The sequence below is a fragment of the Otolemur garnettii genome, unplaced genomic scaffold (genome assembly GCF_000181295.1).
Source record: "Otolemur garnettii isolate 467f Iridium unplaced genomic scaffold, OtoGar3 scaffold00023, whole genome shotgun sequence".
In the NCBI taxonomy this organism is placed as follows: domain Eukaryota; kingdom Metazoa; phylum Chordata; class Mammalia; order Primates; family Galagidae; genus Otolemur; species Otolemur garnettii.
In genome coordinates, this window is record NW_003852418.1 from 9,002,408 (window position 1) to 9,025,067 (window position 22,660).

General features: G+C 44.6%; 1 protein-coding gene and 1 pseudogene across 2 annotated transcripts in view; both read left to right on the forward strand.

Annotated features, from left to right (window-relative positions):
- The window catches only part of EYA2 (EYA transcriptional coactivator and phosphatase 2), a 258,220-nt gene that overhangs the window by 171,207 nt on the left and 64,353 nt on the right, over nucleotides 1-22,660 (forward strand). For both annotated transcript variants that reach the window (XM_003787676.1, XM_012803838.1), the window contains exon 9: nucleotides 6,971-7,054. In XM_003787676.1, coding sequence (XP_003787724.1) covers nucleotides 6,971-7,054 — 84 coding nt within the window. The remainder of the gene's footprint in view (nucleotides 1-6,970; nucleotides 7,055-22,660) is intronic.
- On the forward strand, nucleotides 20,983-21,070 carry LOC111724509 (annotated as a pseudogene).

The window sequence follows — 22,660 nt, forward strand, 5'->3', positions numbered from 1 at the left end:
CCTGGCTATTTTTTTCTATTTTTAGTAGAGACAGGGTCTTGCTCTGGTTCAGACTGGTCTCGAACTCTTGAGCACAAGCAATCTACCTGCTTCTGCCTCCCAGAGTGCTAGGATTATAGGCATGTGCCGCCACACTGGGCCCCTGGGGTATCTTTTAAAAACCAGATCCCCAGCCCCTATCCCAAACCAGATGAAGAGACTTGCCTGAAGACCTGGTGAAGGGTAGTTTTAGAAGCTCCCCCTGGTGACTATAATATGGCTTAGATGTGTATCTACCTGGATGCAGGCTGACATAAGTTTGCATCTAATTTCTATGACTCTGCCTTTCTCGATGGTTCTTAATCTGGATTGCACATTACAGTCACTGGGGGAACTTTGAGAACCTTCATTCTCAAGATGCACCCCAGAAGTAAACCAGATTCCCTGAAGGTGGGACCCAACCATCGGTATTGTAAAGCTCCCTGGGCAATCCTGATATGCAGCCCAGGCAGAAAACTAGCGGTCTAAAGGATGCTCCAGTCTTTTCCTTTTTTTTTTAGAGACAGAGTCTCACTTTATCACCCTCAGTAGAATGCTGTGGCATCACAGCTCACAGCAACCTCCATCTCCTAGGCTTAGGCGATTCTCTTGCCTCAGCCTCCCAAGCAGCTGGGACTACAGGCGCCCACCACAATGCCCGACTATTTTTGTTGTTGTTGTTGCAGTTTGACCGGGGCCGGGTTTGAACCAACCACCCTCAGTATATGGGGCCAGCGCCCTATCCACTGAGCCACAGGCGCCGCCTCTAGTCTTTTTCTTTTCATTGTGTCTATTTGAGGTTTTCATGTCGGTACGGGACACACATAGCTAGTAAAATAATTACAGTCATGAAGTGGATTAACATGTCTGCCATTTCATTCATTTTGTGTGACAAGAGCAGCTAAAATCTACTTAACAAAAATCTGGAATACAATACAACTTTATTCACTTTAGTCCTCCTGTTGTATATTACGTCTCTGGACTTGCTCCTCTCCAATCTTTATTATCATAAAGCAAGTGCTACATGTAAGATTGTTGGTCAGGCACTGACATTGTCCCAAAAACCAAAATGCATGGAGGAGGGGACTCGTGGAGTCACAGGCAAAATGAATGTCAAAAAAAAAAAAAAAGAAAGAAAGAAAGCTACTGTCATCTATTGGGGAAAAAATGGGCAAATTCACTGGTTTGAAGGAATTTGCAAAAGGCAGTTATCTGTGGGCTTGAGTGTGCTGCTGGTAACTACATACATGGGGAGTTCTGGCAAAGCCTAGGTCAGTGTGGGGCCACTCAAATGCTTATCATCCCACCTCATTCAGAATCCTGTGCCCTGTATGTAGCAGCTTCTGCACTCAGCCAGAAACTCAGATGGGCTAATAAATACCGTCTTTATGATTTCCTAGAAAATCAATGTAACTTTAACTCTTGAGTCCTCGTTGCACCAGAATGGTTAGACATTTTATCTCATTATCAGGGACTCTAACTTCCCAGGATTGTATGAGAATCCAGGGGTCTCAGAAGGCGGGAGAGGCTCTGCTCCCCATCATGACCTACTGGGCAGGTCTACTGCTGCCTTCCTCATGGTCAAAGCCTGCAGCGGTCAGTGAAAGTCCAGCCACTCACTGGGGTTTCCGTGCTGTACTTTGTACATGAAAATGAGTCCTTGTTGAGACTGAGAACCTTGAAGCTATGTTCCTTTGGTTGCAAGCAACAGAAACCAAATCTAGTTACACACTGCAGGGAAAAGGAATTTACATTACTGGGAGAGAATAACAGTGAGAAGAAGCCAGAAAACTGAGTCTCACTCTGTCACCCTGGGTAGAGTGCTGTGGCATCATAACTCACAGCAACCTCAAAGCCTTGAGTTTGCACAATCTTCTTGCCTCAACCTCCTGAGTAGCTGAGACTACAGACATGTACCACTACACCTGTTTAGTTTTTCTATTTCTAGTAGAGATGGATCTCACTCTTGCTCAGGCTGGTCTCAAACTTCTGAGCTCAAGCAATCCACTCACCTCTACGAATTATAGGCGTGAGCCACCACATCTGGCCTAAAACTGAGTTTAGAAGGACAGTAGCAAAGGCAGTGCTGAGAAAGCTAGGGAACCTTCGAGGTGCTGGCCCCTGCCGGAGAGCCTACCATTTTAGATGCTAATGACACTTCACCCAGTGTTATCTAAGGAGACGGCTTCCCATTGGCCTGGGTTGGTTCTTGTGCTCGGCCCATACCTGACAGCCCACCAAGACAGCATACAAGAGGAAAGAAAGCCAGGATGCTCTTACCAGAAGACCTGGGGATGGATGCCAGGAGCCCACACAACAAACGTAAATGCCAGGGCATTTGACATTTAGCCACTACTCACTAGTTCAGCTATAGCAGTTGTTTATGGCTGGTGTCAGTTTTGAAGGTGTTAAATACATATTATGCCAGCCATGGTGGCTCAGCCTATAATCCCATCAACTAGGGAGGCCAAGGCAGGAAGATGACTTGAGGCCAAGAGTTCAAAACCAGCCTGAGCAAAATACCCAGACCTCAGGTCTGAAAAAATAAGAAAAATTAGCTGGGTGTTATGGCAGCCACCTGTAGTCCCAGCTACTTGGGAGGCTGAGGCAGGAGAATCTCTTGAGCCCAGAAGTTCAAGTGCACGATCACTGTACCACCACACTACAGACTGGGTGACAGAGCGAAATCTTGTCTCCAGTGATAATAATAATGTGGACATCATGCTTGTGCCCCACACAAGGTCAACCCCTGAGGTCTGCTGGCAGCCTTGACCCACCCAGAGCCCTGCCACAGAGCAAGTGTTCCCACTGCTCACAAGACCGCTCTCAGTGCAGAAGATTCCATCCTTGTTTTTCCCATTATTCTTAAAACCCCTCCTGCAAATCAAGGAGACTTTGCACAGTTCCTTTAATGGGTTTAGGTCTTTGCAAAAGCCTGGAAGAAAAGTAATTGCCTTTGGGTTGCACTGGCTCTCCACCCTCCCATAGTCCTAGGATTTTCTATCAGCTTGAAGTTGCAGAGCTATAGAAAACACAAAGGGCAACACGTGCCTTAATATCCCACTCCACCGCCACATCATCCAGTCTCCTAACATGGTTTCTGCTCTTGTTGGGAGAGGGCGGGGGGTGCAGAGACATTTTCCACTAAACTGAGAAGGAGGCAAGGAAAGTTGTGGCGTGGAAGTCGGGGATTACAGGGTGATATTATTCTGGAAACATCTGCTGCTTGATTCCAGCATAAGTACCACTGGGCAAGAACATTTGAAAAGGTGTGAGCTGTGTTTCACGTCTGTGCTTAATGTCAGCGTTGAGGATTTGCATGGGTCGCACCTCTTAAGTCTTTGGCAGTTTTGCTAATGACTGAAGCCCACGAGAGAGAAATTATGCAGAAGTGGAAAGAAGGAAAATTTTGAAAATGTACTGGTTAAAATCCTTTGGCTGTAGGTGCCAGAAACCAACTTGAGCTAGCTGAGGCAAAAAAAAAAAAAAAAAAAAAAAAGCAGAATTTATTTTAAGGATACAGAGACTGTCTCAGAACTCTAGAGCAAGGGCACAGTGACATAGCAACAAGATACTGGAGCCAGCCAGGGAGGCCATATGCCATCGTAGAAGTGCTAGAACCTCCAAACAGTGGTGTCTGCAGCGTCCCCACTTGCTGGTCACAGGGCATAACTCTCCCCCAAATCTCCCCTCCAACCCTTCACTCTGCTCCCAACTGAACCCAGGTCTTGGTTAAGTGTCAGGTTCTTTTTGCACCTTTCAGCCTCCGTTCTTCTCCCTCTGCAGAGCTGCCCTTCTCTTCCCTTCGGATTGCACGGCCAAACTTGGCCACCACCAGCCCCCCAAGACAAGGACTTTCTTTCTAGGCCCCAATTTTAAATTCTCAAAGAAGGGTCAGAGACCCTGGTCCAAACCCTGGTGGCCTAGAGAAGAGGGTCACCCACAAAATGACCACCAGGGATTTACCCACTAATTAGGATGGTGAGGGGGCACAGGAGGGCAGACATTCTTCAGAGAGGATGCGATAGATAAATTAAGGGAGCCTTCACCAAATTTGAATATATTGGTTTTTTGTTTGTTTTTTAGTTCTATTAAAATAGAGTTTTTTTTAGTTCTATACCAAAATGTCTAAGTTGAACTGATCCAGCCCAGTTCGGATAAGTTAGAACTTAGCATATTTGAATAGAAGGCCTTCTCAAACACTGACTTTCAATTTTACCATGATACATAATAAGCAATATACTTAATATCATAACCCAGCACATACATACATGTAAATATACCTGGACCAAAAAATTCACAATACAATACTTAGCCCTACGAATTGCTACAAAAACTCCTATACTAGAGAACCTGGGATGCCAATTGACCTTTTTCATTCTGGATACTTCTCTTTACCTTTAAATGCATAGCAAATGCCATTGTGTAAATACAGACATTGACTTCCAAAGAGTTTTTAAAGGTGATCTGCTCAAGACACAGATTGAATAGGTACGTTTGTCTCCCCTCCTCAGCCCCAGCTACAGGAATAACCAATCAGGTCCTTTGTTCCTAAAAATAATGATCACCATTACATTGTTATTAACAATAACAATTAACATTTAACATTAATTAATAATTAACATTGTTATTGTTATTAAATTTTAAGCCTTTTTAATTTTGTGAAGGCAAAAACTGGAAACCTAATAACCACATGTATATATAAAAATAAAGAAATAAATAAATAAAATGATCACCAGAAAAATTAGGCAAACCAGGATTATGAAAGATAAAAGCCAAGATGGGCGGCACCTGTGGCTTAAAGGAGTAGAGCGCCAGCCCCATATGCCAGAGGTGGCAGGTTCATACCCAGCCCCAGCCAAAAAAAAACTGCAAAAATAAATAAATAAATAAATAAATGCCGAGATAAATAAGATAAATAAGAAACAAAGTAATTTAAGAACTAGAAAGGAACTTCGAAAAATTCTTATTGTTGTTCTTATAAAAACTCAAAGAGATGGTTCATCCATAAAATAAGAAGTGAAGACTACTAGGAAGGGAGCACTCCAGAGTAAAATAAATAAATATATAAATGAAAATTTTAAGTGACTGTGAGAATCAAAAGTTTAATAGAAAAACTGAAAGAGAAAATCTAAGAAATCTCTCAAAACATAGACCAAAAAGACAAAATTACAGAAAATATCATTTGAAAGGAGAAAGAATAGCAATCTAAAATGTTTAATTTGACTATTGGGAATTTCAGAACAATAGAACAATGAAAAATATGGGAGGGAATTATTTTAAAGATAAAATTTTTCATAATTTGAAAATGATTATGTGCTATACAGTAGAAATGGGGTGGAGGGAGAAAGTAAACCTAGATATATCCTCATGGAATTTGAGGATACCAAGTATAAAGAAGAGATCCTTCAAAATCCTAGAGAGAAAAGAAGTAAAACCTACCAGGACTAAGGAGCAGTGAAACATCAGATTTCTCATCAATGACCCTGGATACTAAAAAAGGCAAGAAATCCTTCAAACATCTAGAGAACATTGGTTTCAAATAGGAACTCTGCACCCAGAGAAGCTATACAGCAAAATAAAGATATTGGATATTCAAGAATTCAGGAAGACTACTTTGCACGCACCCTTTCAGAAAAAGCAACTTAAGGATGTACTCAAGCAAACCAAGGAAGAAAACCAAGAAAGAGAGAGACTTAGAATCCAAAAAGCAGTGGCTCCAACCCAGATTATACTAAAGGGAAGTGTCACGATGCTAGCTCTGCACTAAGCCTAAAAATGATTCCATCCATGCTGGAACATTCTATCACTGAAGATCTCTGGTACAGGGGATGTGGTTGAATTCAACATCACATAATGAAGGCACATTGGTGCAGATAAAAACAAATAAAAGCAAAGAATAAATTCCAACAATTTATATTTATAACAAAACCATAAAGTTATACTAAATAAGCTTGATACGTATATGAATGAACTGAGGTATGGCATGATTTCAATCAGAATGGAGTACAAGTAAAAAGAATACATATACATACAACTACAACCTTGATGGTAGGAGCATTCTCCTTGAAATGGATCTGGTGTTATGACATTGGACACCTAGGGAAGGAGGCGCGTTGCTTGCTCATTACTTGACTCTGCAGTGAACAATAATCACAAGATGTAAATGCTCTTTACTGGTTACCAATTTTTGAAATTAACATATGGAGGGAGAGAACAGAAGACTAATTATAGTTATAAAACCAAATGTACAAACCAGTTTATTCACATTGATAATGCAGCAATAAAACTAAACCTGATGGGTGTCGGAGGAGGAAGGAGGTAGGGGGAGTAGTAGGGATGGGTTGGGTTTCCTGCTTTAGCCAATGGAGACCATCCAAAGCCAATGGAACTGAAAATGAAAGGATTCACATATGTGGAAAATATATGGTTCCAGAGAAATGAGGGAGATTACCATGAGCTAAACCCTCGTCTTTTAGACTGCCTAATTAAAAGATATTGTCTAACGCTGGCAGATAAGCAGAGGTATAAATATGTTATTTAGAATTATGGAGATAATCTCCAGACTTGCTACAAACAGAAATAGTTGGGCTTATGGTGAACAGTGAATTAAAATGGCAGTATTTCATTCTGTCAAATGAGTTATATGATTTTTATTGTTGGTTTTGGCCTGAATCCTCCTTTTCTGAGCTTTCACGTGGAAGGCAAGAACGGGCTGCCTGGTTCTGGCATCTTCTGGGTTGGTAAGATCCCAAAACTGGCCGTCAGAACACACTTTACACGGAGGAGGTTGGATGGGGATTCACAAGGCATCAGCGAGCTGCGTGTTTTATGACTTAAAGATAATGGTTTTCAAGACTTCTTTTCCTCCCAGGGAATTAATTTCTGCAGACATTAAGTCAGATGCAAGCGAGTCCATTTGTTTCCATTCTCTTCCTCTCTTTCATCACAGCGTGTGTTCGTGTGGGACTTGGATGAGACAATAATTATTTTTCACTCCTTACTCACGGGGACCTTTGCATCCAGATACGGGAAGGTAAGAATCCATTTTGTCTCTCTCTTTCTCTCTCTCTCTCTCTTTTTTTTTTTTCCTCAACGTGACTGTCTGTCCAGCCAATTTGTCCTGGGAATCGTGGGGGCAGTTCATGAGGGAGCTTCTCCAACCAAAGCTGCCCCTTTGGGTCAGCCCAGGCTTGAAAACTCCTAAGGAATGTTTCTTTGACATGTGAAAAATTAATTAGCTTCCCTTTTATTGACTCGCATGCCTTTTCTTCCAACATTTGAAGCAATCAACATGTCTTTGATAGAATATAAGTTCGTAGTCTTCAGCTGTCTTCTTTCGAAAAGAGTAGGATCTGCTGTCGCCAGAAACAGTAATTCTAGCTAGAAAACGAGGTAAAGTACTTTTCTTACCATCTCCGGCAGATGAATTTAATTTCCTTCTGTTGTTTTGAGATGAGGGGGAGGCACTGTCCGCTCTACCATGGATCGTAGCGATGGGTTTGCAAATATCTTGTCCATAAATTATGTTAAGGAACTATCTAGTTAGAATTCTGGGCAAATGCTATCAGCTGATTGGTGGTGAATGGAAGAGACGGTGAAACCACTTTAATAATGCGAACGTGAGCCCAGCTGTGAAAACCCAAACTTTGCTGGTTCTCTGCATTCATCCCATGCCCTGCGTAACAGACCACAAGTAGATGTCCCAGACATCTGCCATCTCTTCAGGGAAACACAGGGGGGGGGGGGCTTCAGAAGACAGCCTAGCCTTTATGTCCTCAGAGGTGAGTGACCCACTGGCAGCTGCTTCCACACATGGGTAGGAACCTTGAGACTCGCCAGCGCCTGGAAAATATTTCTGTTTCTGTTTAGAGACCAGGAATATGATTTGACATCACCTCATGGCTTTTCCAGCTGCTGGTGTTTTTTTATGGGGGTTATAACAAGCTGGATGTGTAATTAGCAAGATAGATTTATCGTCTGCCATTATGTTGTAAAGAATATAAAAATGGTGTTGGTGGTGCAGAAATCTCTTGCCGCGGAGGAATGCCGTTAATATGTCTAGCAGCGCCTCTGGGAAATCCGGCATGCGCTTTTGGGGCTGTGCACAGCTTAGGTAGAGGATGGCAGAGTTGGGGGCTGCTGAAAACGCCAAAGAGTGGACTCTGCAGCCTCTACAAAAACTTGGGCTGTCCCAAAGGGGTGACAGGAGTAAGCCAGTCACTAAGAGGGTCTTATGGTTTTCCCAGTTCCCTCATGCGTCCTGCCACTTAGACACAGCCATGGTGGTATTCCACAGCTCTGTGAAACAACTCAATTCTACTTGTGGTCTTGGGGGTGATTTTTGTGTGCGTCTCCCCACCATGCTTTAGAATAAATGCTATTGGCTGATTGGTGGTGAATGAAAGAGACAAGGCCAGGATGAATCCCATAGGCTACATGTCCCCCAGTCTGTGCCATTCCTCACTGCCAGCTACCTTCCTCCACCCCACCGCCTGATCCCAGCCACCTCCATCTCTGCTTCTTGTCTGGTCTCCCAGTTCCCACTCTTGTCCCCACTAGCCCCCTAGAGATGAGCCATCCTACAATCTGTGCTTGCTCATATCACTCCCCTGCTGAAAAATCGTCAGTGGCTTCCCTGTCAACCAGCTTCCCCAGTCCTTTATGAGGGGGCTCGTGCCACTGTGCAGCCCCACTTCCTGCTGCTCACCAGGAGTTACCTTCTGTCCCTGAACCTGCGACGTTCTCTCACAACTCTGCTGGGTTTCTCCCAGAAGCAGATTCTAAGACAAGGAGTGAGTGTGGGTAGTTGATCTGGGAGGCAATGCCAGGAAGCCTGGGCACAGAGTGGGACTGGAGGCGGAGAAGAGAAGGAAGTCAGCACATTTGTGTAAATGGTCGCTGCTGTGGTGGCTGGGGCTCAGGCCCACCAGGGACCTCTGAGGGACTGTGGAGAGCAACCCCCCAGTGTTGACTCACTCAAGAAGTGAAGGAGCCAGAATATGTACCCACAACTTCCTTCCACAAAGGGTGAAGGCTTCTAGCAGGACTAACTCCATGTGCTTCTGACCCGCCCCCAAGAAAGCCAGGATGGGGATCAAAGGTGCTGAGTGTAAAAGATCTCCACATGTACAGGAATGGTGAATTCTGAAGGCTCATGGGGCAGGGACACACTGGAAGTTTCTGCTATAACCTAGAATGTTCTAGAATGTTCTTTTACTTAGTTAAAGCCTACTTATCTTTCAGTTCTCATTTTAAATGTAGCTTCATCTAAGAGGACTTTCCTCACCATTTGTTTCCATCTAAATTATATCGCTCTTCATAACTGTATTTTTTATTTATGTCATAATTATGCACTTACTGTCTATCTCCTTTGTAGGCTGTAAGCACCATGAGGGCAGGGACTGTGAGCATTTTTATCTACCCAACCAACCATCACCCATGCACAGGACAGAATTGCTCAATGAATATTTGTTGCATGAGTGAATCAAGACAACCCCTTAGAATGTCTGCCTAAAGACGGGCTATTTTTTTCCATTTTGTTCATTATTTTATCCTCAGTGCATAGAACAGTGTCTCCCACTTAGTAGGTGTCAGGTAAATATTTGTTAAATGAAAGAAGGAAGAACAGAAATTCCCAACTGGTGGCCACTGGCCAAATTCAGCCTGCAGATATTTTTGTTTGGCCCCTGGAGTGTTTGAAAATACGTCAATTTGTCGCCAACATTTAAAAATCAGGAGATTCTTCAGACTAAAAACAATCTAGATTTCCAGCCCTTCTTGAAAAATTATGAAATCTGGCAATTCTACGTTCCCATGTGGCAGCAATCAACAGGAGCCGAGTCACAGCTGCCCTCTTAGAAGAGACAGATGCTCCCCAGCCCCATGTAGCTCCCACCTGGCTGTCTAACACATTTATGGGATTCAATGGCCCTTTGGTATCCAAGTTTCAACATCTGTCCTAGAGTTAAATAACCATGAAGGTGAAAGCTAGAAGGACTCGAGAAGACCATCAGGTCCAATTAGTGTCCATCATATGTAAGGAGAAACTGAGGCTCAAAGGAAGTGAGACCATCTGAGAATGAGAGTCAGACTCAGGCTCACCTGCCTCCCTGGGTGATCCCTGGACATCTAGGCAAAACTAAGGTGAAAGGCTCTTGAAGCCCCAAAGTCTCCTGTGACGTTTTCATTACTCTTCTAGAATTTTCTATTCTCTTCAGCTCTTTCTAAGGGGAGGAAGGAGTACTTTTGTTTGCTACATTCAGCAACCCTAAAAGAGACCCAAAATATCTGTGGCTTAAACAAGATAAAAGCATATTTTACTCCCCTAACAGTCTAGACATGAGCAGTCCGAGCTTCTATGGCTGCTGCACAGCACCAGGGACTGAGGCTCCTCCATCTTGTTCCCCGCCATCCTTGAAGTGTTGCCCTCGTTGGCAAGAAAAATCATAGCTCTCCCATATGTCTCCATATAGCCAGTAAGCAACAGGAACGGGACTCGGTGCCTGTAGCTCAGTGGTTAGGGCTCCAGCCATATACATTGGGGCTGGCGGGTTCAAACCCAACCCAGGCCTGCTAAACAACAGTGACAACTGCAATGAAAAAAATAGCCAAGCATTGTGGTGGGCACCTGAGTCCCAGCTACTTGGGAGGCTGAGGCAAGAGAATCACTTAAGCCCAAGAGTTTGAGGTTGAGCCATTGAGAGTGGCTCACAGCACTTTACTCAGGGTGACATAGTAAGACTCTGTCTCAAAAAAAAAAAAAAAAAGAATAGGAAAAGGAGAAATTTACCACCTTTCTGTTTTTGTTATTGTTGTTTTTTGTCCCTCTCTTTTAAAGTCCAGACTCAAGTTGCATAATCACTTATCCAAACATCCCATTGTCTGGAACTTGGTCACATGGCCACATCTAGCTGCAAGGGAGTCTGTGAAGTATAGTCTTTATTTGAGGCAGTTATATGCTCAGTCAAAATGTAGAGATTCTTTTACTCTAAAAGGGAGAAAGGCAGAATGGATATCAGAGGACAGCTAGCAATTTCTAGCCCACAGTACCATAGAATAAAAAGAAAAAGAAAAATTTAAATGATGAGGAAAAATAAAATTAGCTCTGTTTGAGAGACCTAAGGGACAACTAGATTTGTGCATTTGAAACTCCAGAGAGAGGTCTGGGCTATGACTGTAAACTTGGAAGTCAGAGACATGGAGAGAGTCTAGAATAGCAAGAGTGTGAGCCCCACTTTGCAGACCAAGTAAGCAAAGTAACTGAGAACTAGGGAAGTAACACTGTTGATGGGATATTCATGACAAATCTAAAACACAAGGTTTTGGCTTGTGACTCACAGTGCTTTCCCTCTATACTTCCCCAGCAGCTGTAGCCATGTGAAACTCATTATTAATAGCTGGTATTAAGCAGGACTCTCAGTTTGAATCACTTTGTGCCATTTCTATTAGTTCACAATAATTTAAAAACCTAGGGACATTGGGGATTCAGGTCTGGCTAGATCCAGGAGCTTAAGCAATACTTCTCAGGTCATTCTTCATTCCTCAGCCAACTTTTTCCTCGTGGTGACTCCTTCTCAGCAATCCCAACTAAAAAGCAATGCCTTCACCTTCCCAAATTATAGTATTCCCAGGCTTAAATCTCATTATGCCAAACTAGATCACATGCCCATCCATGTGTCAATGTCTATAGCTCTGACTGGCCAACCTAGACCAAGAGCCCACTCTTGGCATGGAAGGAGTAGAAGAGTTGGTCAGCTCCTCCCCAACCAAAATGGACTGAGTGGAAGAAAGATGGGCCCCCAAAAGAAACCAAACTTCTCTTTCCAGAAGAATGTGAGGACCGTGGATATCCAATGAATGGGCCCTGGAGTCCAGGACCCTTTGTGCTTCCATGCCAAGGACCAGCAGCTCTTTGCCTATGACCACCGTAGGAAGCAGAAATCATATCAATTGTATCCCTAGCCAGAGAAGGTATTTGCTGTTTATTTAGAGAAATAAGACCAACAGAGCTAAAATGGTCAAGGAAAGATTCAAAACAGGGTGTTTAAATTTTAAAACGGAAACTGGGCTCTCTTCCTGTTCCCAATCAAGGAATGTGCTGCTCAAGACTGTCATCTCTCCATTTCCTTCCCATCTCTTCCTCCCCAGTGCTCAGAGCCAGAACATTCCTTTGGTAGCGGTATCTCCTAGCATCTTGTGGATCCATTAGACATTCCCTGGAGAGCTGGAACAGCCAGTGTTTGCTGCCTCTCCTCTCTCCTAACCCCTCACTCTCCACCTCCCTCATCAGTAGTCTCTGAGCTTAATTTTTTCTAGCTGGGATTAGGCAAGTGCAAGGTGGTCAGGAGACTTTGCCTGTGGCCAGGAAGACTTTAGGAAGGATTAATCAGAATCCCTCCAGGGATTCACAACAGGGCATCCAACTCCTCCTTTCATCCCTAACTTCTCAGGCAGCTAAGTACCAACTTGAAGCTCAACTATAGGACCAGCTGTCGTATGCAATAGACGCTTTATTGAGATACAATCCATATATCATACATTTACCCTTTCAATGTGTACAATTAAGTGATTTTTAATATATTCACAGAACTGTGCAACCATCACCACTAATTTTAGAATATTTTTATCACTCTTAAAAAGAAACGCACACCTGTTAGTAGTCACTTCCCATTTCCCTCACACCCTAGCCCCTGGCAACCCCTATACTCTACTTTCTGTCTTTATCGATTTGCCTCTTCAGGATATTTTACATAAATGGAATCATACAACATGTGGTTCATTCATGTTGTAGGATGTATCAGTACTTCATTCATTTGTATGGCCAGATATATGGATGCATTGCATTTTGTCTATATATTTATCAGTTGATGGACAGTTGGGGTTTTGACTACTGTGAATAATGCTGCTATGAACATTTGTGTACAACTTTTTACAGGTATATGTATGTGTGCGCTTGCATATACAAAATGCATATGATTTTAATTTTCTTTAGGTATATAACTAGGAATGGAATTGCTGGGTCACATGTGGCTCTAGGTTTAACATTTTAAGGAGCAACCAGACAATCTTCCAAAGTGGCTACACCATTTTACATTCTCCTTAGCAAAGTAGAATGGTTCCAGTTTCTCCCCACCCTCATCAACATTTGTTGTTATCTGTCTTTATTTATAGTCATCCTGGTTCGTATGAAATGCTGTCTCTCAGTGGTTTTGACTAGTATTTCCCTAATAACTAATTATATTGACTAATGATGTTTTCATGTGCTTACTGGCCATTTGTATATCTTCTCTGGAAAAATATCTACTCAAATCATCTGCTCATCTTTTAACTCGTTTGTCTTTTTATTTTTGAGTTGCAAGAGTTCTTATGTACTATGGACACCAGTCTGCTATAAGATATGTGATTTGAAAATATTTTATTTCATTCTCTGGCCTGTCTTTCCGTTTTCTTGGTGGTGTACTTTGAAGTATCAAATTTTTCTTTTCAATGAAGTCCAGTTTATCTCTATTTTCTTCTGTTGCCTATGCTTGCAGTGTCATATCTGAGACATCATTGTCTAAACCAGGTCTCATAGATTTATTCCTGTGCTTTCTTCCAAGAATTTTATCATTTTACCTCTTACAATTAGGTTAATGATTCATTTTGAGTCAAATTTTGTATATGGTGTGAGGTAGGGGTGCAACTTCATTCTTTTGCAAGTGGATATCCAGTGGTCCCAGCACCATTTGTTTAAAAGATCTGTCAAAAATTAATTGAGTATAAGTGACTTATTGCTGGACTATTAATTCTATCCCATTGATCAGCATGTCTGTCCTTGCCAGTACCACACTGTCTTGATTACTGTAGCTTCACAGTAAGTGTCAGAATGAGAACTATGAATCCGCCGGCTTTGTTCTTATGACCAGTGTTGACCTTTATAATGGCATCTTCAGTGGCTTTATTTTTCTGTGCCCTTCCTTTTCTCTTATACTAGAAAAGCTCAGGTTCCCACATGGTCCTTTTCTTACTTTATTCAGGAATCTGCCCAAATTTTCCCTCATCAAACAAGCTGCATCACCACCTGATGTGTCGAAAATTTATTATTTATTGCCTCCCCCCCCAACACCTATACATTTGAAAGCAAGAGACAGGTACTGGACTTTAGGGCACCTCGGGCTCAAAATTTAAGTGGGTGCCAAAAATCTGAGTAGCCAGAGAAACCATATTTCGGTGTAATATTTTACACTGGTTATAATCCAATCAAAGTTAATGCCAAAAAATTGATAATGCCCCCAAAAAATCAATAATGAAAGAAAATAAAAATGTAAATAAAGACAAGTTATGAAAATCATTTCCAATCAGTCCATGCATGGTTCTTTGCCCCCATGGGGCCATTATATCTCCACCAGACACATTTATGAGCTTTGATAATGGCAGGAATAGACTGCTCATCAAGGGACTTTATATATATATAGTCTTTTTTTTTTTTTGAGACAGAGTCTCACTGTGTTGTCCTCAGTAGAGTACTGTGGCGTCACAGCTCACAGCTACCTCAAACTCTTGAGCTTAAGCAATTCTCTTGCCTCTGCCTCCCAAGTAGCTGGGACTACAGGCACCTGCCACAATACCTGGCTACTTTTTAGTTGTAGTTGTCATTATTGTTTAGTAGGCCCACCAGCTCCAGTGTATGTGGTTGGCACCCTAGCCACTGACCTATAGTCACTGAGCCTCCAGAGCTTTTTCCACTTAATCCAAAATAGAGAATAATGTTTTGGTGAATACAGGTAGGGACTGGGTTTTTCCTCTTGCCTCAGGCCCTATGGCTCTGCTAGGCAATGGCAATCACCCACTGTGGTCCCCAGGCCTAGTGCAATGCCTGGCACACAGTAGTCACTCCATAAATGTTTTCTGATTATGTGAATGTTATCAAGTGAACATTTTAAGTGTTTGTAGCAGAGTGAGATCTCAACCCACATAGCATGCATGAAATAGAATTTTATTTTTCTGTAATACAGTGTTCTGGGTTCCTCTTCCTTCTTCCCAGATTATATCAGACTTTCAGAGAACTTCTGCAGCACCAAGGGATTGGGTGAAAGCCCATGAAACTCAAGTCTTGTGTCCACATAAGACACTGCTGAAATGTGTCTGGTTGTTGTCTCCAGGGGCACTTCAGAACTGGTGGCATCTAGACTCTCAGTGAGGCTGGCTGTGGTCATATCTCTTTGACCCTGACCCAGACTGCCCTCTCTTAGGCTTTGCATTCCTGCATAGGCAACAGGGTGTTGGGGCCTCGGAACCCCCTTCTCACTGGACTATAGCTGTTGGAAATCAGGCCAAGAAAACAATACCACTCAACACCCCAAGGCCAAAACGTCCAAAACCTGAATGTTTTGGAAACATTCAGGATGGAAAGCTGGAAAACAGGGAACTCAGGGAGAAAACGGGGAAAAACAGCTCACATGTGTCCTTGTCTGAGACCACATCAGATCCTACATGGAACAACCTGGGGCAGAAGAGGGTATTGCGGAAAGGGAAGCGTTTTCAGCTGCCTCAGCAATGGGGGGCACAGAGTATTCAGGACTCAACCCACCAAGATGCCGTTAGTGGTCTCCATGGGAACACCTGCATTTCCTCAGTTTATTTAGCAAATATTTATCAAGCGTCCCCTGTGTGTCAGACAGGTACTGTTCTAGGCACTGGGGACAGAGCAGGCAGCAAAGTGGATTAAAAACTCTGCCCTCGTGGAGCCAATGTCCTCAAGGAGAGAAGGGAAGAGAGTGAACAAGATGAATAAGAAATCCAGAGGGGGGGAGTCACAAAGGGGAGTGAGGTATGGGAAGTAACATAGGGAGAGACAGAGGAATTACATGTAAGAAAAGGTGGCCAGGGAAGGAGCTAAATGTTGGATAAGGACCTGAAGGAAGTGGAGGGACAGCTGTCTGCTGGAAGAGCAAAGGGAATAGCCCATGCAAAGGCCTCACAGCAGAAATTTGCCAGATGAGTCTGAGGGGCAGCGAGGAGGCCGGTGTGGGTGCAGTGGAACAGGCAGGGGGCAGAGCAGTGACTCCGCTGACCTTTACTCTAAAGTGGGAGCCATAGAGGTTTGCAATAGAAGGACAGGGCTTGAATTATACTTTATGTTTTTGAGACAGGGTCTTGCTGCTTTGCCCAAACTGGAGTGCAGTGGCTTGATCATAACTCACTGCAGCCGCAAACTCCTGGGCTCCTGTGATCCTCCTGCCTCAGCCTCCGAAGTAGCAGGGACTAAAGGTGCCCACCACCACACGTGGCCAATTTTTTTTAACTTTCTGTAGAGATGACTGATCTCACTATGTTGCCCAAGCTGGTCTCAAACTCCTGCACTCAAGCAGTCCTCCCACTTCGGCCTCCCAAGATGCTAGGATTATAGGTGTGAGCCACTACACCCAGCCCCGAGTTATATCCTTAAGGATCTGTCTGGCTGCTCCCAGGGGAGAGGAGAAAAATGTTGATAGGGTCAGGATCAGATTGTTCAGTGAGGAGGCTACTACCTCAGACAAGCCAAAAGGCAATGCTGGTTTGACCAAGGAGGCAGAGATGCAGGTGTTGAGAAGCGGAGCAGTCCAGATACATTTGAAGACAGAAGCAACCACAGATAGAGAATGTAAAGTGAGTCCTCATTCTTGCCCCCGGGCCATGGGGTACAGAAATGTCCTATTTTCTGTCTAGGAAGAGAGCTGATGGTTTCTGCCCCTGTTGGCAACTGGCCGATTCCTCCTGAGCAAATTCTCCAACTTTCCTTTCAGCCAAGTGCTCTGCTGTGAACTTCATTATTTTTTTAAGTTGGACCTCAAAGGCACAGCTTGAGTTATGCATATGCTTCGTCCACACAAGGCCCCTTTCTTGTTCCACACAGGTACCAAGGTGTTTCCTTTTAAGCCCGTTTGGCACCCGCATGGACTTTTGTTCATTTTCCATAGATGGGAATTGCCTTCTTGTGTGCGTCTATTTCTGATGTGTGTGAGTGGCATTATTTAAAGACCGCAGGCTTCTGACTTTTCTCCCTCTGTGCTGTGATTTTAGCTCCTCATACACAGCTCCATGTTCTAACTCAGTATTCTCTTTTTTTGCAGTTTTTGGCCGGGGCTGGGTTTGAACCCGCCACCTCTGGCATATGGGGCCAGCGCCTTACTCCTTTGAGCCACAGGCGCCACCCCTAACTCAGTATTCTTTTTCAACTGCAGGCAGTTTTGCTCTGCAATGGCAATTTGGTAATGGCATAAACATTTTTGACTGTCATGGCTTAGGGGGTGGGGTGCTCCCAGGGTTGAATGAGTAGAGGCTGAGGGGATGTGGGGGACTGCTGAACATTCTGCAAGGCTCCGGGCTGCCCCGACAACAGAGAATGACCTAGCCCTAAATGACCCTAGTGCCACAGTTGAAAACCTGCATCTACCTGCTGCACAGGGGTCCATGTCCTCCTATCCCCCTCCCTGCAGGAAGGACACCCAGATTTCCCCAGCTCCACTCAGTACAAGCAAAGCTATGACAAGCGACCCTGATAGACTGCTCTGAGCACTACCCCCTCATGTAATTCCCACAGCAAACCTCCAGGGCGTGGTTGCTCCTGTTATACCCATTTCAGGAGAAACTGAAGCTCAGAGAGGGGCTGTGACTCAGTCAAGGGCACCCAGCGTCAAAGTGGTGCAAGCCAGGACCTGGCCAGTGGCTCTTAATCCTATGACCCATCCCCGGTAATCCTTGTGACTGTTTTGAGAGGACAAATTAAAACCACTCGAGTGAACTCTTCTCCTGGCCTGTGAGCTCTGGGAGCACACATGGGGTCTGATGTGTCCATAGCTTTATCCCCTGGGACCCAGCACAGTACCTGGCATATCCACTGGACAAATATTTGTTGAATAAGCAAATAAATAAAGAGCTCATGGGTAGGGAGTTTTGGCGTGTGCAGTGACAAACCCAGCAGAAATGAGATTCCAAGCATCTGCTCTCAAGGCAACAAACACCCAGGTGTATGAAAAGCAGGCACCCGGCAATGTCTGTCGGGGGGCTGAGATGCTTAGTGTCGGCCTGTGTTTGACCCATAGCAGGGCTGTGGAGTGTTGACCAAGTGGTTAGTCTAGGCTGGCTTGGGGGCAGAGACACTTTGGCAGATGAGAACCTGGGCAGGGGCCAGGTGGCAAGCCCGTTGGCTAGATGGCAGGGCCAGGAGGCCCTCACTGCCTGCCTGAGCAGAATCCTGTCCAGGGTTTTCTTCCACCATCCCCTTAAAGGACCAGGCTCGTCCCTGGCCCCTGGATGAGAGGTTTCAAACTGTCAATCCAGAGCTGCATCTGGCCTAAGGCCAGGTTTGGTTTGGCCCCCTGGAGTTTAAGTTCCAAATCCATGGCTGATATTTTTTTGAACCTAGAATTTTATATAAAAGTCTGAGTGTCTGACCGCTCTTAAAAAGTTAAAAGGTCTAGCAACATCAGGCCTGACTTTTCAATGAGTGGGGTCCCTCCAGCAGGACACGTGCGCTCAGGGTCACCTCAGACGCCCCCATCTGGCCTGGGCGTCAGTGCATGCCACTTGAGCTGCGGGTTTGGAGCTGTCCAGCTCCTATGAGGGCATGCCCAGAGTGTTTTAGAATATGTGGGAGGAAATTACTGATCTCCACGTCCCCTGGAGCCTCTGTAGGAACTCTGGGAGACAAGGGTCCCTGGTTCCCTCCAGCCCAATTCCAAGCTCTATCAGGTGGTTCCACATTGTGCCTTTAATATCCTCAAAAAAAAAAAAAAAAAAAAGCAGACTATTTACTTCCTGAAGATTCTCTTGGGGATGCAATCCTGGCTGGGAACTCTGCTCAGTCAGTGAGGTTGAAATCCTCCCACCCACCCACCACCACCTCCTCCTCCAACAAGTAGAAAAGAAGCAGAAAAACATCATCTGCTGGCAGGCTTAGGAATTTCCAGAGCTTTGTAAGATGAAATGCGCACATCCTCCTAGGTTGCATTCCTTGCAAGCAGACCCTCAGGGAAGGTGTCCCGAGCAAGTGGATCAAGGAAGCACTCGGGAGAAACGAGGAGGGTGTTGGGGGAGCAGGACCGGAAAGGGGGAGAAGCCAGGCACAGTCCCAGCCTCAGTCTGATCCTGCAGGAAGCTCTAGAAGGCAAAAATTATGCCCACTGTGTAGAGTGCGCCCCACCTGCAGGAGATTTGTACCCCCCACACCTGTCAGTCGTTAGAAACAGACTTCTCCATGGGTGTAAACTTATGGGTGCTTCCTGCTCTGCCCAAGGGTGGTCCTTAAAGTTCGCCTGTGGATTAGGATACACTCCAAATGCATGGGAGTGCTCAGGCTGGGGGACAGGTACACAGAAGTGGAAAAGGGCTCAAGGACATCTGAGTGGAGCACCAGTAGCACCCACTACACCATCCATCCATCCCTTTTTCTATTCTATCCATCCATCCATCCGTCCATCCATCCATTCATTCATCCATCGATCTACCTTTCTGCCTATCTAACCATCAATTTATTCATTCTTCAATTCATAAAAATGTCCATCCTTCAGAAAGAACATCATATGTTAATATTTCTCTGTCCAGCCCCATGCTGGGGTACAGATAGGGGTGCAGCTGTGAACAGAATAGGCAAGGTCTCCTCCCTCTTGTAGCTCACATGCAAATGAGCAGCTACAAGTCCCAGTTCCTCACTGTGAGGTGGGAGTCTGGCCTGCCCATCTTGCCAGCTGTGCCATGAGGAATTCCTGTTTGCTCACTTGGCCTAGTGACATCTGTTCTTCCTTCCAGCCTTTAGTCGATCCATGCTCCCTCCCGTGCCCAGATCTTTGCAAATGCCGTTTCTCTGCCTAAAGAACACTGTGGTGATTCCTTTTCTGACCCTTGGGTTGAAATGAGATTAGATTCCCTTAACCTCCCTTGATTAGGTTCCCTTGACTTCCCATAGCAACCTGGGCTTTTCCGTAGAGGTGCTGATTAAGTTTGTGTGACCGCTTGTGTAATTTGTTTCCCCTCTGGGAAGGCAGAGATTGGGGTCTGTTTTGCACTGTAATCACAGTGCTGGCACAGCAGAGTGCCCAGCAAGGACTCACTAATAAGTGAAACACAGACTGACAAGTGCTATGTTTGAGACTCTCATTCATTGATGAAGCTTTTCGTATTTTATTCATTTATCTACTTATTTATGTTAGAGACAGTGTCTCACTCTATTGCCCAGGTTGAAGTGCAGTGGCATCCTCATAGCTCACTGCAGCCTCAAACTTCTGGGCTTGAACAATCCTCCTTCCTCAGCCTCCCAAGTAGCTGAGAAGATAGACATGTACCACCACACCTGGCTAAGTTTCTTTAAATTTTCTGCAGAAATTAGGGTCTCACTTTGTCTAGGCTGGTCTTGAAGTCCTGGACTCAAGAAATCCTCCCTCTTTGACCTCTCCAAGTGCTGGAGTTATAGGTACGAGCCAGGTGCCCAGCCTGAATGTTTGTGGGTTTTTTTTTAACCCCTCAGGTAACAGTAAGATGCTGGTGCTAGAAATGGGAAACCAAAAGTAGAAAACTATTTCTGACCAGCAAAAGCTTAAAATCCAACTGGGATGCTTATTCAGCAGGCCACATGCTCATTTAGGAAGAATTTGCAGATTGGGCAACACTTGTGTGGCTCAGTGAGTAGGCCTCCATCCCCATATACTGAGGGTAGCAGGTTCAAACCTGGCTCTGGCCAAAACTGCAATAAAAAAATTGCCGGGCCTTGTGGGCAGGTGCCTGTAGTCTCAGCTACTCAGGAGGCTGAGGCAAGAGAATCGCCTAAGCCCAAGAGGTGGAGGTTGCTATGAGCTGTGATGCCGCGGCACTCTACCAAGGGCAACAAAATAAGACTCTGTCTCTAAAAAAAAAAAAAAGGAAAGGGCAGCGCCTGTGGCTCAAAGGAGTAGGGCACTGGCCCCATATGCCAGACATGGTGGGTTCAAACCCAGCCCTAGCCAAAAACTTCCCCAAAAAAGGAAGAATTTACAGATGATCAGCATGACCCCTGCTCAGGGATGACACACAATTTCATGCCACACTCCATATTTTTCAGGAACCAGGTGGCTTTGTACTTCTCAGTAGCAACAATGGAAGCCAGAGTTAATGGGAAAATGTCTTCAAACTATGAAGGAAAGTTACTATTTCTAAGCAAAAATTATATACCCAGCCAAACTATCCATCAAGGGATACAGATTGAAGACATTTTCAGGAAGAGGAGATACAATGTCTGAAAACAAATTATTGTCTTATGCCCTTTCAGGAAGCTGCTAGGGAATACCCACCACCACAAGGGAGAAAAATCAGGAAAGGGAAAGGCATGGTACACAGGAAACAGGAAAATCAATAGGAGCCAGGTGAAGGCAATGCCCAGATCACAGGGAAAATAGGTCCCAGTATGAGAGAAAGACAGCTGGTCCTGATTGAAGTAGGTCAGAAGGTGCTGAGAGAGACGTGTCAAGAAGACAAACTTGATAAAGCACCTGGAGCATCTGAATGTATTGAGAAGACTGGGGGGAAAAAAGATCATTATTAACTCCCGGAAAAACAAAAAGCAAGAAAAGTAATCATTCTTGACTACATGGCTTAGCTACATTATCAGCTACATAACAGATCACTCCGAAACTTAGTGACATAAAACAATAAGCACTTTATTAAGCTGAGGAGACTGTGGATTGGCCGAGAGGTTCTGCTGATCTGGGTTGGGCTCCCTCAGGTCTACAGTTAGCTGCAGATCAGCTGGTACAGAATGGCCTTAGCTGGGACACCTTGTCTCTGCTACATGAGATCTCTCATTCTCCAACAGGCAAGTCCAGGCTTGCTCTCATTACTGAAAGGGTGTCCCTTTCAAAGAGAGAATGAAAGCACACAGGCCTCTTTAGGCCTTGATTTGGAATGAGCACACACCATTTCTGCGACATTCTGTCAGCCCGAGCAAACACAAGCCCTCCCAGATTTAAAGGGTGGGGCAGTGGACCCCTTAATCTCACAATGGAGCTTTAATATCACACTGCAAAGGGAGAGGGTATAGGGAGGACTTTAATTAGGGTCATCAGTGCAATCAGCCTACACAGTAATCATGGGACTGTGAAGTGTGCCTGCCAACCCATAAAAACCAGGGCTCTGTTTAGGAGACGGAGGGAGTGAGGAGGATGTGCATGTGTGGAAAGAGCCCAGAGAGGGATCCATAAATCCTGCTTCAAATCAAACAGTCAAGAAGCCGTAAAACTATGCAATTCAGAGAAAGTACCAAAATAATGAGCTGCGAGAGTTGAAGGTGAACCTTGGCTCTAACAAAGGGGATATGAGAGGGCATGGCCGGGAAACCATCGTTTTATGCAGTAAGACTTGTGGACCTTATAGAATATTTAGCTTGCATACAAACAAAACTGAAACAATAAATGATTTCAGTTGATTGTGTGTGTGCACGTGAAAGAATAAGGTCTGTAAGATCACACGTATGATCAGATCCTTGCTGAGATCAACAGTAGGTATAGATTTGGAAAAGAAGTTATCCACGTGGCCGGGATCGTCAGCGAAGATTTCTTATAAGAGGAAGCTGAGGCTCGGCGCCTATAGCTCAACCAGCTAAGGCGCCAGCCACGTACACTTAAGGTGGTGGGTTCGAATCCCCAGCCCGGAC